The following is a 14867-nucleotide window of genomic DNA, read 5'->3' as shown; positions in this document are numbered from 1 at the left end:
CTTATTCTATTAATATGTTGAGTATTTGAATTGTTAGCAGGTAAACTGAAGCACACAGCAATTTTTAACAACTGTAGTCTATTTCGTGAAGACAGGTAAGTCTTTTTTGGCCAACCCAATAGATTTCATGAGCAGCAAGCAAATTTATCATACATTCATTTAGAAAGTGAATTTAACCAGGAAGGTGTATGGTTCTCTCTCCTCCACACACCATTTTTAGTTGCATAAAGCACTCATCCTGGTTCCTATCTTAATGTCCAGGTAGTCTGCGTCTTTAGAAATATTGATATCAACTGGAATAAGATTACTTTTGCAAATATAAAGTGCATCAGATGACCCATTTAAAATAATAATTTGAAACATTCGATAGTAATGTTTGCTCTACAAAAATTCTGCTTGTATGAACCTTTTGCCTTGGTCATTTTAAAACTTTATGATGTTTAACCCTTAGCTAATTTTTGTCATAGGAGATACTTATTACACAAATTGATTTTATTTTTATATATGTGAAGTTTTATTCAGTTGTCCTATTGGTCCCATCTGAGAAACATTTGTGTGTAAATTTGGTATGATAGAAAGGTCACTGACCAAATTCCAGTTTGTATAGTTTATTGACCAAGTGGTCATAAAATCCTCATACGTTTTGCATGACAACCAAGAGAAAACCACCAACCCACCCTTCCTTTTTAAGATTCCCGTTGTGTATGGCTTCGTTGCTCATAGTGATGCCATATGCACACAATTTTTTTTTCTCAGCAGAATTTAACTATTTTAACTTTTTGTTATGGAACCACCATGTATTTACATTTCTGATCAAGCTTGTTTGCATTATACCCTATACATTCCTCTCCCTCATTTTTCTGAAACAAATCCCAGGCATCATATTATTTCATCTATAAAAATATCTTTAAATGTTAAATACTCCTTGACCTCAAGTATCCAGTAAGTGTTCATATTTTCACTTTCCTCAAAAAATGTCTTTTTTTAGTTTTTATATGTATCTTCATCTGCCTTTTGCAAATTTTTCATGAAGAAAGTCTTTGGATTCTTAAGAAAATAGTTAATTCTAAATAGAGTGATAACAGTTATTTTCTGGTTTGTAATCATTTTTCTTACCTGAATTTATTGTACATTTGAGAGTCATTGTCTCTCATCCAAACTCATGTATTTATTCTTGAGCATGGATAACTAGAACAGAGGTACCATTACAGAGATAATGAAGTAAGGAGATAGGTCTAGTTTTCAGACAGATGGTGATAAACGTCCTTTGAATTCTACTTGGCAAATGCCAAGCAGGCAATTGGAGATAAAGAACTGAAGTAAGGAAACAGAGGTTTAAATAGATGACAGAGGATACTCTAGGATTATAGTCCCTCTGTTAGAAACTTTTGTGTTAATTATTGTTTGAAATAAGTGGTTATTTTTTACTCTATAGTTCATAGGCATTACAGTTTTTGCTGAATGGAATTTTGCCTCTGGGTTTGTATTTGTTACTTTTTTCAGTCATTGTTTAATCTCAGTCACTTAGACCCTTAGAAATGAAAAGTTATTTTGTGTTACTTTGTCTAGTTCTAGGGTCTTCACCTTTGACATTAGCCTTTCTTCTGCTAAGACATGCCTGTAAGTTTGGCTTGATCATAACTTGCCTAGAATTCTAATTTAGGCTTACCCTTATTAGATTTAGATTCTGAAATAAAGGAAAGGGAAAAGTAATTATAATCTAGGTTTGTCATAAAAGCTAAACCAACAGTGGGCCTGCACATTCCATAGTTCTAAAAATACAGAATTACACAATATGAGGAATCTGAGAAATCCTTTAATCCAGGTGTTCTTAACCACTTTGTAATTCATGAACTTCTTTGAGAACCTAATGAAAACCATGAACTCTCTCTCCTTAGAAAACTGAACAAATTTATATCCAGAATTGTGCATACAATTTCAAGGGATTTATGGTTACCCCACCCAGGTCTATGTATGAATGACCTGACTTGAAAATCTATGGGTTACAAGTTAAGAGATACTTTCTAATCCAAACCCTTCTTTTTAAGGTGAAGTTGAAGCTCAAAGAGGTGACTTGTTACCTATAAGCTACATACTTACTTAGAGCCGAGAGTGAGCCAAGAGCAACCCTCCAGATGTTCTTAATAAGGAAGATTTCGTCTGTCAGGTCATTCTTCAGTCACCCGTTGAGATCTGAATGAAGGCTACTTGATGACTAAATGTAACTTTTGAGATGCCTACCATCCTGTTAGATAAATGGATATGGTAAAATGTAGTATGTATATATATATATATATATATATTTTTTTTTTAATTTATTTTTTGGCCGCATTGGGTCTTCGTTGCTGCACTCGGGCTTTCTCTAGTTGCGGTGAGCGGGGGCTAGTCTTTGTTGCTATGCGCGGGCTTCTCATTGCAGTGGCTTCTCTTATTGCAGAGTACGGGCTCTAGGCGCATAGGCTTCAGTAGTTGTGGCTTGTGGGCTCTAGAGCGCAGACTCAGTAGTTGTGGCGCATGGGCTTAGTTGCTCCGCGGCATGTGGGATCTTCCTGGACCAGGGCTCGAACCCGTGTCCCCTGCATTGGCAGGCGGATTCTTAACCACTGCACCACCAGAGAAGCCCAAAATTTAATATTTTATGTGTTCTGTTTTTAATTATCTTTTACATTACCTGGCTTGATATAGAAGACTAAAACTTGGATTGATGAGAAGTCAGAAGACATAGTCTGAAGCCATTGTTTCTGAAATAAGTGTTATATGAAGTTTGGTAAATAAAATCATTTAGCCATGCTAAGTGGGAACTTGAAGTGTGAGCAGCACAGGGTGTGGGTAGTAAAGTATCGAACAATGAAGTTACAGAACTAAGGAGAGGTAAGTATAGAATTTTGAGAATTTAAATGTGTAGAGAGTGGAGGGACCTTAATCAAGGGATTACTGCAAGTTCAGTCTGACTGCTACTAGAGGATAGATTTAATTGTGTCAAGAAGAGGATATTAGTGCAATATAGTCTCAGGGATGATTAGAGCCTGGACTAGGATAATGATGGTAGTAAGGATAAAGAAGATTGCAGAGATTGCAGATGTATTTAGGAACTAAAAACAGCAAGACTTGACAGTTGACTGATAAGGTAAAAGAAGACAGTTGTCTAGAACAGCTATCGGGTTTCTCTAGATGACGAGGTTCAATTTTAAATATGTTGAAAGTGAGTGCCTATGGGATGTTCAGGTGATGTGCAAAAGGTGGGAACATGGCACTTTCGGGGGGACGTTTGGTCAGGGGCTACATTTGGGATTCATCAGCCACGGAAGCTGTAGTTACAGCAATCAGTGCAGAGCCAAAGAACAACCTTGGAGGCTACTAACATTTAAGGTGCAGCAAGAAAAAATGCATTTGTGATGGAAGCAGGTGAAATGATTAGAAGAGTCTGGAAAGAATCCAGAACTAAGGGATTAGAGAGTTTCCAGAAGGTAGAGAGCAGCACGTGAAATGCCACAGTAAGACTGAGAATGAAAAATGCTTGATCTTGCCGTTCAGGACGTAAATGGTAAATTTTAGGGAGAGTTGTTTCAGGGAGGATGAGAGCAAAGCCAGATGGTGGTTGAGTTGAGAAATAAATGAGAATCAGGGAGAGTGGCAAGGGCGGGAAGAGAGACAACAGAGTACTGAAATGCTGAGTAGTGAAGCTAGAGAGAAAAGCAGATAATAAAAGGCCTAAAACCCCATATTTAAGAGTTTGGAAGGGCTTTAAACAGTAAATATCCTCAGGGTTGTGGTTCAGAAAAAGCGCTCACTGGCTACAATGTGGAGGATTGTGAAGATGCCAAACTGCATTATTTTCCCCAGCAGCACTCAGCTGCACAGCAGGAGTGACTCATCAGTGAGCCAGGGGCAGGCGGGCCTTTGTTGGGGCTATAGTTGAAGAGCTGGATTGAGAGAAAATGGAAGGATCAAAGTTCAGAGGTCTGCATGAAGTGGGAGAGCAAGTAGAATGAGAGTGGCAGAAGCAGAATAGTGGAGTGATAAAGTCGGAGAGAGGAGTGTGGGATTTCTGAGGGAGAGTGGTTCTGGAAACCAGGTAGGGAAGGTGGCCGTAGGAATGAATGAGTCAAGCGAACAGGTGGAGTTTGGTGCTGCAGAGGTGAAGGAATCACAGGCTACATTCTGCACTCCTTTCCTGAGCTTAAAGCATTGGATTCTACCTCTTTTTGTCCTGTCATACTCTTTGTCTTGAAGATCACTTGGTATTGACACTGGTTCATTATTTTTAGTTTTTGCAAATTCAGTCATTTTACAAGTATTTGCTGAGTGCGTACTATCAGCAACAAACTGTGCTGGACCCATTGGCAACAAGCTTGTGTTTCTAGTGGAAGAGATAGGAAATGAACCACAAAGTACACAATTATACAGTTATTAAGTTACAGTTGAAATGAGTGCTTAAAAGGAAAAGGAAAAGAAATCATGAGAGTATGTAGCACTAAAATAGTCTGGAGGGCTGGGGGAGACCAGAAAGTCTTCCTTCTCCAAGTGAAACTAATGCTCGGATAAAGCCTGACATGTAATATATATAATAGACACCAAATAATGTTGGCTGAACCACTGATAAAAGGGAAAACTTCTCTTTTTTTTTTTTTTTTTTTTGTTCCTAGCAGTTCATTCCTTAGGGGACATGATGGTTGAACTCTATAAAGTCTGAGGGGAAAAAAATTAGATGAAAGAAGGGGATGCAAGAAGAATCCCAAATTGATGACATGGCATATGCAAAGGGCCTGAAGAAAAGAGCATATCGCTTAAAGCTTTGCAGTTCCTGTGAATGACAGAGAAAAAAGAGTAATGATGAAGCTGATGAAATAGATGGGCCAAATCATGCTTTTGTAGGCCATGTTAAGGATGTCCTATGAGCAATGGGGAGCCATTGAGAAATTAAGATAGGTGGGAAGTGGAATGGGGATTTGGTTCTGTGAAGTCAGATTTGCATTTTTAATTATTTTTAAATTTATTTTATTTTGGCTTTATTGGGTCTTCATTGCTGTGCACGGGCTTTTTCTCTAGTTGTGGAGAGCGGGGGCTACTCTTTGATGCTGTACGAGGGCTTCTCATTGTGGTGGCTTCTCTTGTTGCGGAACCCAGGCTCTAGGCACGCGGGCTTCAGTGGTTGCAGCATGCAGGCTCAGTAGTTGTGGTGCACAGGCTCTAGGGAGCATGGGCTTCAGTAGTTGTGGCACATGGGCTCAGCAGTTGTGTGGCTCGCAGGCTCTAGAGTGCAGGCTCTGTAGTTGTGGCACATGGGCTCAGTTGATCTGTGGCCTGTGGGATCTTCCCAGACCAGGGATTGAACCCGTGTACCCTGCATTGGCAGGCGGATTTTTAACCACTGCACCACCAGGGAAGTCCAGATTTGCATTTTTTTAAAGAGCACTGACAATGATATGAGGGGGACCAATAACGCCCTGTGGAAGGTGATGATGATAACTCTGGCTGGGGTGGTGGTGGTAGAAGGAGAGAAGTAGCCTTATTTGTAGAAGTGGTTAGGATGTTTAAGTGGGTCACATAGCTTTGGTAGGCTAAAATAATGGCCAACAATTAAAAATTAAATTGTAATGAGGAGAGAACAGGTGTGAATTTCCTTAGTAAGTTTTGATGAGTGAGACAAGTATTCCTGGGTAGATATCCACATAAAAGACAACATGACTTACCCCTGATTCATCTGGAGGACAGCCCATGAGGAATAACCATGATTTGAAGTGAGGAAAGGAACCAAAAAAGAGAAAAATAGTCTTGGATAGCTTAAAACTGTCAACTGAATCTTTAAAATCCTGCTTTTTATACAGTTCAGAGTAATTCCAAGATAGATTTTAATGAGACAGGCTTTTAATATAATTACAGGCAACCACTCTGATTTCTTTGGGTAGCTAACATGCATATTTCTAAAGAATGCACTGTTGCAATTTATTAACTCTGGAACTTAGATATTGAATTATATTATCATCTATTGACTTTTTTTAGTTTATTTTTGCGGCACACGGGATCTTTGTTGAGGCATGTGGGATACTTTGTTGCAGTGTGCAGGCTTCTCTCTAGTTGTGGCATGCAGGCTCTAGAGCACGCGGCCTTAGTTGCCCCACGGCATGTGGGATCTTAGTTCCCTGACCAGGGATCAAATCCGCATCCCCTGAATTGGAAGGTGGATTCTTTATCAGTGGACCACCAGGGAAGTCCCCTATTGACTTTTTTGTAATAGATAAAGACTTGGCTCTTATAGTCTTTCCCTCTCCTCCCAGTATGGATATCACTATATTTAATAAGCATTTGTGTAATATAAAATTATGTAAATATTGTTCAATCAGAGCTGTTTACTATGAATACATTTCCTTTATTGTATATTCTTGTTTTCCTTTTAGTGAAATTGCTTTGCTTTTTCACTTACATAATTTCCACATAGAGCTCCAAAAGAATTACAGATTTCTTTCATGTCATTCATTTGTTTGAGTCTTCTCCCCCCTGCCCCTCCTGCATTCCTCCATCAAGAAACTCCTTCCTGGAGCTGTTCTTACTTTTGCACCAATCTGGACCGATTTTTCAGGACTGCTGCAAAGGTGTTCTACCAGACTTTTTCTACCCCTCTTCTGGTAGGATCCAGAACCCATGTCTGGAACCCAAAACTTCCTCCTTTTTGCTTAAAAATGTTCAGTTTGCTTGAGCATATCCTGCAGTAGTTTCCTAAGAATGGACACATAAGGACAAAATTTTCGAATCATTAGATGTCTGAAAATGTCATTATTCTCACCTCATGGTTGATAGCTGGGTCTAGAATTCTAAATTGAAAATTTTCCCTTTGAAAGTATTTTCACCATAATCTAGCCTGTGTTGTTGCTGTTAAGAGGGCTGCTACCATATTGATGATTATTCCTTTGTTTATGACTTGTGCTTTCCCGCTCTAGAAACTTAGGATATTTTCTCTATTTCTCATATTGTAAAATTTCACTATGAAGTTTCTTAGTGGATCTCTTTGTGAAATTCATTCTACAGGGCATGTTATAGACTTTTGATCTGTGTTCTTAGCTATGGAGAATTTTCTTTGATAATTCCTTCCCCTTGGTTTCTTCCCTCTATAATTTTTTTTAATTAATTAATTTATTTATTTATTTATTGGCTGTGTTGGGTCTTCGTTGCTGCGCACAGGCTTTCTCTAGTTGTGGCGGGCAGGAGCTACTCTTCATTGTGCGCGGGCTTCTCATTGCGGTGGCTTCTCTTGTTGTGGAGCATGGGCTCTAGGTGGATGGGCTTCAGTAGTTGTGGCACATGGACTCAGTAGTTGTGGCTCACAGGCTCTAGAGCGTAGACTCAGTAGTTGTGGTGCATGGGCTTAGCTGCTCCGCGGCATGTGGGATCTTCCTGGACCAGGGATTGAACCCGTGTCCCCTGAATTGGCAGGCGGATTCTTAACCACTGCACCACTAGGGAAGCCCCTCTCTATAATTTCTGTTAGATATTATTCTTCCTGGACTGATCTCCTCAGTTACGTTTTTTGCTTTTTTTTTTTTTTTTTTTTTTTTTGGTCTTTTGAGTCTATCTTTGAGAGTTTTTCAACTTTATCTTCTAACTCTATTAAAATTTTTATTTCAGCTATATTCTAAATTTCAAAGAGTTTCTTCTTGTTCTCTGATTGCTCCTTTCATACAGTAACTTGTTTTATTTTATGAATGCAACAATCTCATATCTATCTATCTGATTAAAAAGTAGCATTGTCACCATTTGGAGGCCTGGGCTCAAGCCACAGCCAATGCTTCACGTGTTCAGATTTAAGGAGGCTGATAAATCACATTCCTCACTCCTTGGAGTTCTGATTAGAATTATAAACTGAAGTCAGATACAGATAAAACTAACAGCTTTATTGTCAGCAGAGCCAGAGTAGAGAACATATTGTAGCCTGGACCGGCAACCACAGTCCAGCTTGCTGCCATTTGCCCCAAATCTAGACACCCACCCATCTTCTGGTGGAGCGCTCTGCCAAGCAAACATTTAATCTACTTAGCTTCCTGAAGTAGCTGCCCGTCACTCATCAAAAGCCAGAAGTAGGGACAAAGAGACCACACATATACTTGGTGAATGCATGTGTACTCGTTTTTAAAATAGGAATCAATTGATGTTGAACTCTTGCCACTCACCAATAAGAAATGTCTTCTTTATTAACAGAAATGTGAGAATAGGGCTTCCTCTGTCATTGCCTGAGACTTCCAATTTGTTAGCTTTAAAAAACCACTTGTTCTATTTCTTGCATGATCTTTTTGTCTGTTATTTTGCTAATTTTGACTCTCCCTTTCATGAAAAGGGCTTTCTCTTTGTGTCAAGTGATGCCTAACTGTCCATTCAGGTTTTTGAGCAAGGTACTAGAAAATTTATTGAAGCTCTTTATTGAAGCTCTGAAAGTTTATAGATGGATTTCATCTGGTGAGCTCCACTCTAGAGCACTGGTTGGCAAACTTTTTCTCTAGAGTCAGAAAATAAGTATTTTAGGCTTTACAAGTCACATGGTCTGTGTAGCAACTATGCAACTCTGCCACTGACGAGCAAAAGCAGCATAGATATCATGTGAATGGATGGGCAGGTTGTCTTTCAGTAAAACTTTATTTACAAGAACAGAAAGCAGGCCAGATTTGCTGATCTCTGCTCTAAGGTAATCAGGTGGGAAGTTGGACTCCTGCCTCGGGCATAGCTACTGGGAGCTCTTTGCACAAGGGATACGGAGATGAGAAGTTGCAACTGTTCTAAGACTTACACCGTGATTGTCTCACTGGGTCCCTTTTTGTGCTTGTCAGTTCTGAGTCTTAAATTCACTTTTCATCACTATCCTCTTCTGCACAAATTCAATTATGGCTTCCTCACCCTCTTACACCTCCTGTGACTTCTCTCCTCCGGTGATATCTCCTCTCCAATTCTCTTCGTTTGTGTTGATTTATACATTTAAAAATTCTTTTATCATCCTTTTGCTTAGTTCTTAGAAGGAATAAAAATTTATCAGAAGGTAAAATATTTTACCATTTAAAAATTCTTAACGCTGGTTATTTTAATTAGCTTGTTTTTACTTTTACTGACTTTGAATATACTTTAAATACTTCTTTTTAAATTAGTATCAGTTTTTTAAAATCCTACATAAAATTTTTCCCTTCAACTAGGCAACTCCTGCCATGGACGTTGGCCCTAGGCCCCATATATAAAGATTCATTCCTAACCTACACACTCAGATGTGGCTTTAGATATACATGATACTAAATGCTGTATAACGTATTTTCTAATAAAAATGTGAGCAAAATAATATTGTTTTGAGAAATTGGGGAATCCTTTTGATAACTGGAGGTATTCCCAAGCATGCTAAGTGCTTGAAATCTAGATATGGAAACTGTTTCTTTTAACCCTTGTTTGGAAGGTATGCAGTCTAGACCCTTCCTTGTAAGGATGTTTCCTGTCAGGCACACTACAAAACTGTCATACTGCAGTTTTTTGAAGACTAAGAGAACATATTCAAGCTAGAGGCTGGAGACTGCCTAGGACCATCAGTCTTCTGCTGACATGCTCTACCCTCCTTCAGTCCTTATTTTCAGGTTTTCTGTATGGATGTAAACTTGACTGAGACCAAGACAAGACTTCCACTTGCAGCTATGACAAAGTAACTGGCACGTGACTAGCCTGCATGCCTTAACCATAAAATTGGACAAAACACGTGAGGCAACTGCTTTTAGACACTGGACAGCAGCATGCAGTGCGAGACGGTGATCCCCGAGGGAAGGGAAGCTCATGAGGTAAGTCTCATAAATGCTTGGCTCTCTGCTTTAAGGGTATTATCCCAACTCCAGCATAACGAGCTATGTCCAAGCAGACCACAGTGGTCCCACTGAGCTGACAAGGCAGAGATCAAAGTGCAGAGTAGTAGCAGTGGCCAGACTCTGCAAGGCACCCAAAGCATCCAACTCTTTTTCTTCCTCCAAGGCTTTTCACGATACAGGGCAGAGGCCAGAAGACCTGGCCCACGTGGAACATGTTTTATTTAGAAGTTCAGGATTAGTGGAAGGTGGCTGGTTCCTTTTCACTCCACAGCCAAGCCCTATACAACTTTAGGATATCGTTTAAAATGGAGTTCATTATTGAGCGTCTCTGGTGAGAGTGTGATTTTCTTCACCTCAATGAAAGAATTTTTTTTTCCTATCAGGTTTACCCAGCTAAGGTGGTTTCTTAAAACTCAGGGGGTAAATGATGAGGCAAGACAGAAGATTTTTATTGAAAAAAGCTTAAATATTATACAAGCTTGGCTTGAAAGGTACTGTTTATTTCACCATTTAAAAAATTATACCTAAAGATAGTAAGTCAAACGCAAAAACATATAACACATCTATAGTTAACCCCTTTCCCTTGAAGGCGAACTTATTGAGAAATGTTTATTTTTCCTCTTAAAATGTCTAATCGAGGTAATAATATGCCTGCAGGTGGTAAATTCACATTGCTTCTTTCATTGTTTCTCTCCCTTAAACCCACAAATCTTTCAGAACTACAACACTGAGCTGCTGGCCTTTGCGTGGAAGCAGAGTGACATTCAGGTCTTACAGGTCCAGGGCCCAGTGGACAGATGGGCTCTTGTTCTCCACACCGGCCACCATATCTTCGACGGCATCCCAGTCAAGCTTGCTGAGGATGCTGCCCGTGCTCTCAGACAAGCTGTCCGTGCCACCCACCCCAAGAGGAGGCTCTGGCTTTTCTTCAGTTGCTGATGAGTCCTGTCAAATTGAGAAAAACAGTAAGTTGTGGTCCTAGCCTGAGAAAAAATAAATGGAACATGAACTAAAATTTCCAAAGATTCTAGAGCTGCTCATCCACCCAACACTGAAAGAAATATGAAGGGAACCAGGGCTGTGGCTGCCCGGCACATCTGGCTTGGCAATGGGCTGAATGAACATCACCTGACACAAGATGCTGGCACCAGGTCTGAGAGTGGACAGAATAGATTTTTATATCTATAGTACAATGATCTGTTCTTACATTTTTGTTGTTGTGTCTTGTTTTTTGAGTCTTTTTTTTTTTTAGGTTAAAAAGAAAATACACAGTCAAGGAAAATTCTGAATGATAAATGCTGGAGTACTAAGCCCAAAGTGTAGATGCTACTTCAAACTGACCTAATAATCTTTGAGTATGTCTACATCCCACTAAATAAATAAATAAATAAACAAAAAAACCCTGATGAACATAAGGAACCACTAGGCAAACTGGAACCTGGAACAACGTGTACCTGTAGAAGGGAACTGTGACTCTCACAGAGAACCGCACGGATGTCTGAAGGTACCGTCCAGGGGCTCACCACAGTCTCCTCTCTCTCATGCTCTAAACATACCTCCTTGGTTTGAGGTGCAAGACCAGCACTTGTGTGATTTTTTGTACACTGCAGACAGGGAGCATTAGACCCTTTCAAGGGAAAAGAACAATGCATACATTAGGACTGATTCATTTATAAGTTTGTTACTTACAGTGACTTTTATCATCAAACCCAAGGCGGTCACACCTTACCTAATATTTAAATCACAAGGTCTGGATATGGTTGGCTTTAGGGTTCTAGCAATTCCTGTTCTGTCTGTGTGAGAGAAGGAAATTGAATTCTGGCCACCTCTTTTGTTTTACTTTTTATTTTATATTGGAGTACAGCTGATTAAAAATGTTGTGTTAGTTTCAGATGTACAGCAAAGTGATTTAGTTATACATATACATGTAACTATTCTTTTTCAACTTCTTTTCCCATTTAGTTTATTACAGAATATTCAGCAGAGTTCCCTGTGCTATAGTAGGTCCTTGTTGGTTATCTACTTTAAATATAGCAAGTGTGTATACGTCAATCCCAAACTCCCAATCTATCCCTCCCCCCCACCCTCCTCCCCTGGTAACCGTGTTTGTTCTCTAAGTCCGTGAGTCTGTTTGTTTTGTAAGTAAGTTCATTTGTATCATTTTTTTTAGATTCCACATATAAGCGCTATCCTATGATATTTGTCTTTCTCTGTCGGATGTACTTTGCTCAGTATGATAATCTCCAGGTCCATCCATGTTGCTGCAAATGGCATTATTTCATTCTTTTTAATGGCTGAGTAATATTCCATTGTATATATTTACCACAACTTCTTTATCCATTCTTCTGTTGATGGACATTTAGGTTGCTTCCATGTCTTGGCTATTGTAAACAGCACTGCAATGAACACTGTGGTACATGTATCCTTTCAAACAATGGTTTTCTACAGAAATATGCCCAGGAGTGGGACTGCTGGATATCGTAGCTTTATCTTTAGATTTTTTAGTAACCTCCATACCATTCTCCATAGTGGCTATACGAATTTACATTCCCGCCAACATTCCTTTTCTCCACACTCTCTCCAGCATTTATTGTTTGTAGACTTTTTGACAATGGCCATTTTCACTGGTGTGAAGTGATATCTCATTGTAGTTTTGACTTGCAATTTTCTAATAATTAGCAATGTTGAGCATCTTTTCATGTGCCTCTTGGCCATCTGTATATCTTCTTTGGAGGAATGTCTATTTAGGTCTTCTGCCCACCTTTTTTGTTTTTTTTTTTTTTTGCGGTACGAGGGCCTCTCACTGTTGTGGCCTCTGCCGTTGCGGAGCACAGGCTCTGGGCACGCAGGCTCAGTGGCCATGGCTCACAGGCCTAGCCGCTCCGCGGCATGTGGGATCTTCCCGGACCGGGGCATGAACCCGTGTCCCCTGCATCGGTAGGCGGACTCTCAACCACTGCACCACCAGGGAAGCCCTACCCACTTTTTGATTGGGTTTTTTTTTTTTTTATATTGATGAGCTGCATGAGCTGTTTGTAAATTTTGGAGATTAATCCCTTGTTGGTCACATTGTTTGCAAAAATTTTCTTCCATTCTGTGGGTTGTCTTTTGTTTTATGGTTTCTTTTGCTGTGCAAGTTTTTGAGTTTAATGAGGTCCCATTGGTTTTTGTTTTTATTTCCATTACTCTAGGAGAAGGATCAAAAAAGATATTGCTGTGATTTACCTCAAAGAGTGTTCTGCCTATGTTTTCCTCTAAGAGTTTTATAGTATCTGGTCTTAATTTAGGTCTTTAATCCATTTTGAGTTTATTTTTATGTATGGTGTTAGGGAGTGTCCTAATTTCATTTTTTTACATGTAGCTGTCCAGTTTTCCCAGCATCATTTATTGAAGAAATTGTCTTTTCTTCACTGTATAGTCTTGCCTCCTTTGTCATAGATTAATTAACCATAGGTGTGTGGGTTTATCTCTGGATTTTCTATACTGTTCCATTGATCTATATTTGTTTTTGTGCCAGTACCATACTGTTTTGATTACTGTAGCTTTGTAGTTTAGTCTGAAGTCAGGGAGCCTGATTCCTCCAACTCTGTTTTGCTTTCTCAAGACTGCTTTGGCTATTTGGGGTCACTTTTGTGTTTCCATACAAATTGTAAAATTTTCTGTTCTAGTTCTGTGAAAAACGCCATTGGTAATTTGATAGGGATTGCATTGAATCTGTAGATTGTCTTAGGTAGTACAGTCATTTTGACAATATTGATTCTTCCATTTCAAGAACATGGTATATCTTTCCATCTATTTGCATCACCTTTGCTTTCATCAGCATCTTACAGTTTTCATAGTACAGATCTTTTTGCCTCCACAGGTAGGTTTATTCCTAGGTATTTTATTCTTTTTGATGCAGTGATAAATGGGACTGTTTGCTTGATTTCTCTGATTTTTCATTGCTAGTGTATAGGAATGCCAGAGATTTCTGTGCATTAATTTTGTACCCTGTAACTTAACCAAATTCATTGATGAGCTCTAGCAATTTCCTGGTAGCATCTTTAGGATTCTGTATGTATAGTATCATGTCATCTGTGAACAGTGAGTTTTATTTCTTCTTTTCCATCTGCATTCCTTTTCTTTTTCTTCTCTGATTGCTAGAACTTCCAAAACTATGTTGAATAAAAGTGGTGAGAGTGGACATCCTTGTATTGTTCCTGATCTTAAAGGGAATGCTTTCAGCTTTTCACCGTTTTGTGTGATGTTAGCTGTGGGTTTGTCATATATGGCCTTTTTATGTTGAGGTATGTTCCCTCAATGCCCACTTTCTGGAGAGTTTTTATCATAAATGGGTGTTGAATTTTGTCAAAAGCTTTTTCTGCATCTATTGAGATGATCATATAGTTTTTATTCTTCAATTTGTTGATATGATGTAGTACACTGATTTGCAGATACTGAAAAATCCTTGCATCTTTCAAATAAATCCCACTTGACCATGGTGTATGATCCTTTTAATGTACTGTTGGATTTGAGGTTTTTCGTTTGTTTTTTATTTGGCTGCATTGGGTCTTAGTTGTGGCAGGTGGAATCTTCACTGCAGCATGTGGGATCTTTGTGGTGTGCAGGCTCTTCGTTGAGGTGTGCAGGCTTCTCTGTAGTTGTGGTGCATGGGCTCCAGAGACTGTTGGCTCAGTAGCTGTGGTGCATGGGCTCACTAGTTGCGGCATAGGGGCCCGGAACGTGCAGGCTCAGAAGTTGCAGGGCGCGGGCTCTAGAGTGCAAGGACTCGGTAGTGGTGGCACAGGGCTCACTAGTGGCATGTGGGCTCTAGAGCATATGGGCTCAGTAGTCGCCATGAGTGGGTTTACCTGCCCTGTGGCATGTGGGATCTTAGTTCCCTGACCAGAGATTGAACCTGCGTCCCCTGCACTGGAAGGTGGATTCTTAACCACTGGATCACCAGGGAAGTCTCTGGATCTCGTTTGCTAGTATTCTGTTCAGGATTTTTGCGTCTATATTCATCAGTGACATTGGCCTGTAATTTTCGTTGTGTGTGTGAGTGGT

The 14867-nt window shown here is 39.6% G+C and overlaps 1 protein-coding gene across 1 annotated transcript in view; it reads right to left on the bottom strand.

Moving 5' to 3' along the window:
• Positions 1 to 10267: 10267 nt before the first annotated feature.
• Positions 10268 to 14867, bottom strand: part of CPLANE1 (ciliogenesis and planar polarity effector complex subunit 1) — a gene marked incomplete at its 5' end in the record, with an annotated part of 139460 nt that continues 134860 nt past the window's right edge. Inside the window, 2 exon segments of the mRNA XM_079703531.1 lie at positions 10268 to 10766; positions 11276 to 11448. Of these exon segments, the coding sequence (XP_079559657.1) occupies positions 10593 to 10766; positions 11276 to 11448 (347 nt within the window). The 3' untranslated portion in view covers positions 10268 to 10592.

This window comes from Hyperoodon ampullatus, assembly GCF_949752795.1.
Source record: "Hyperoodon ampullatus genome assembly, chromosome: 4".
Lineage (NCBI taxonomy): Eukaryota > Metazoa > Chordata > Mammalia > Artiodactyla > Ziphiidae > Hyperoodon > Hyperoodon ampullatus.
The sequence above is the reverse complement of the archived record's forward strand: the minus strand, read 5'-3'. Positions and strand labels throughout refer to the sequence as shown.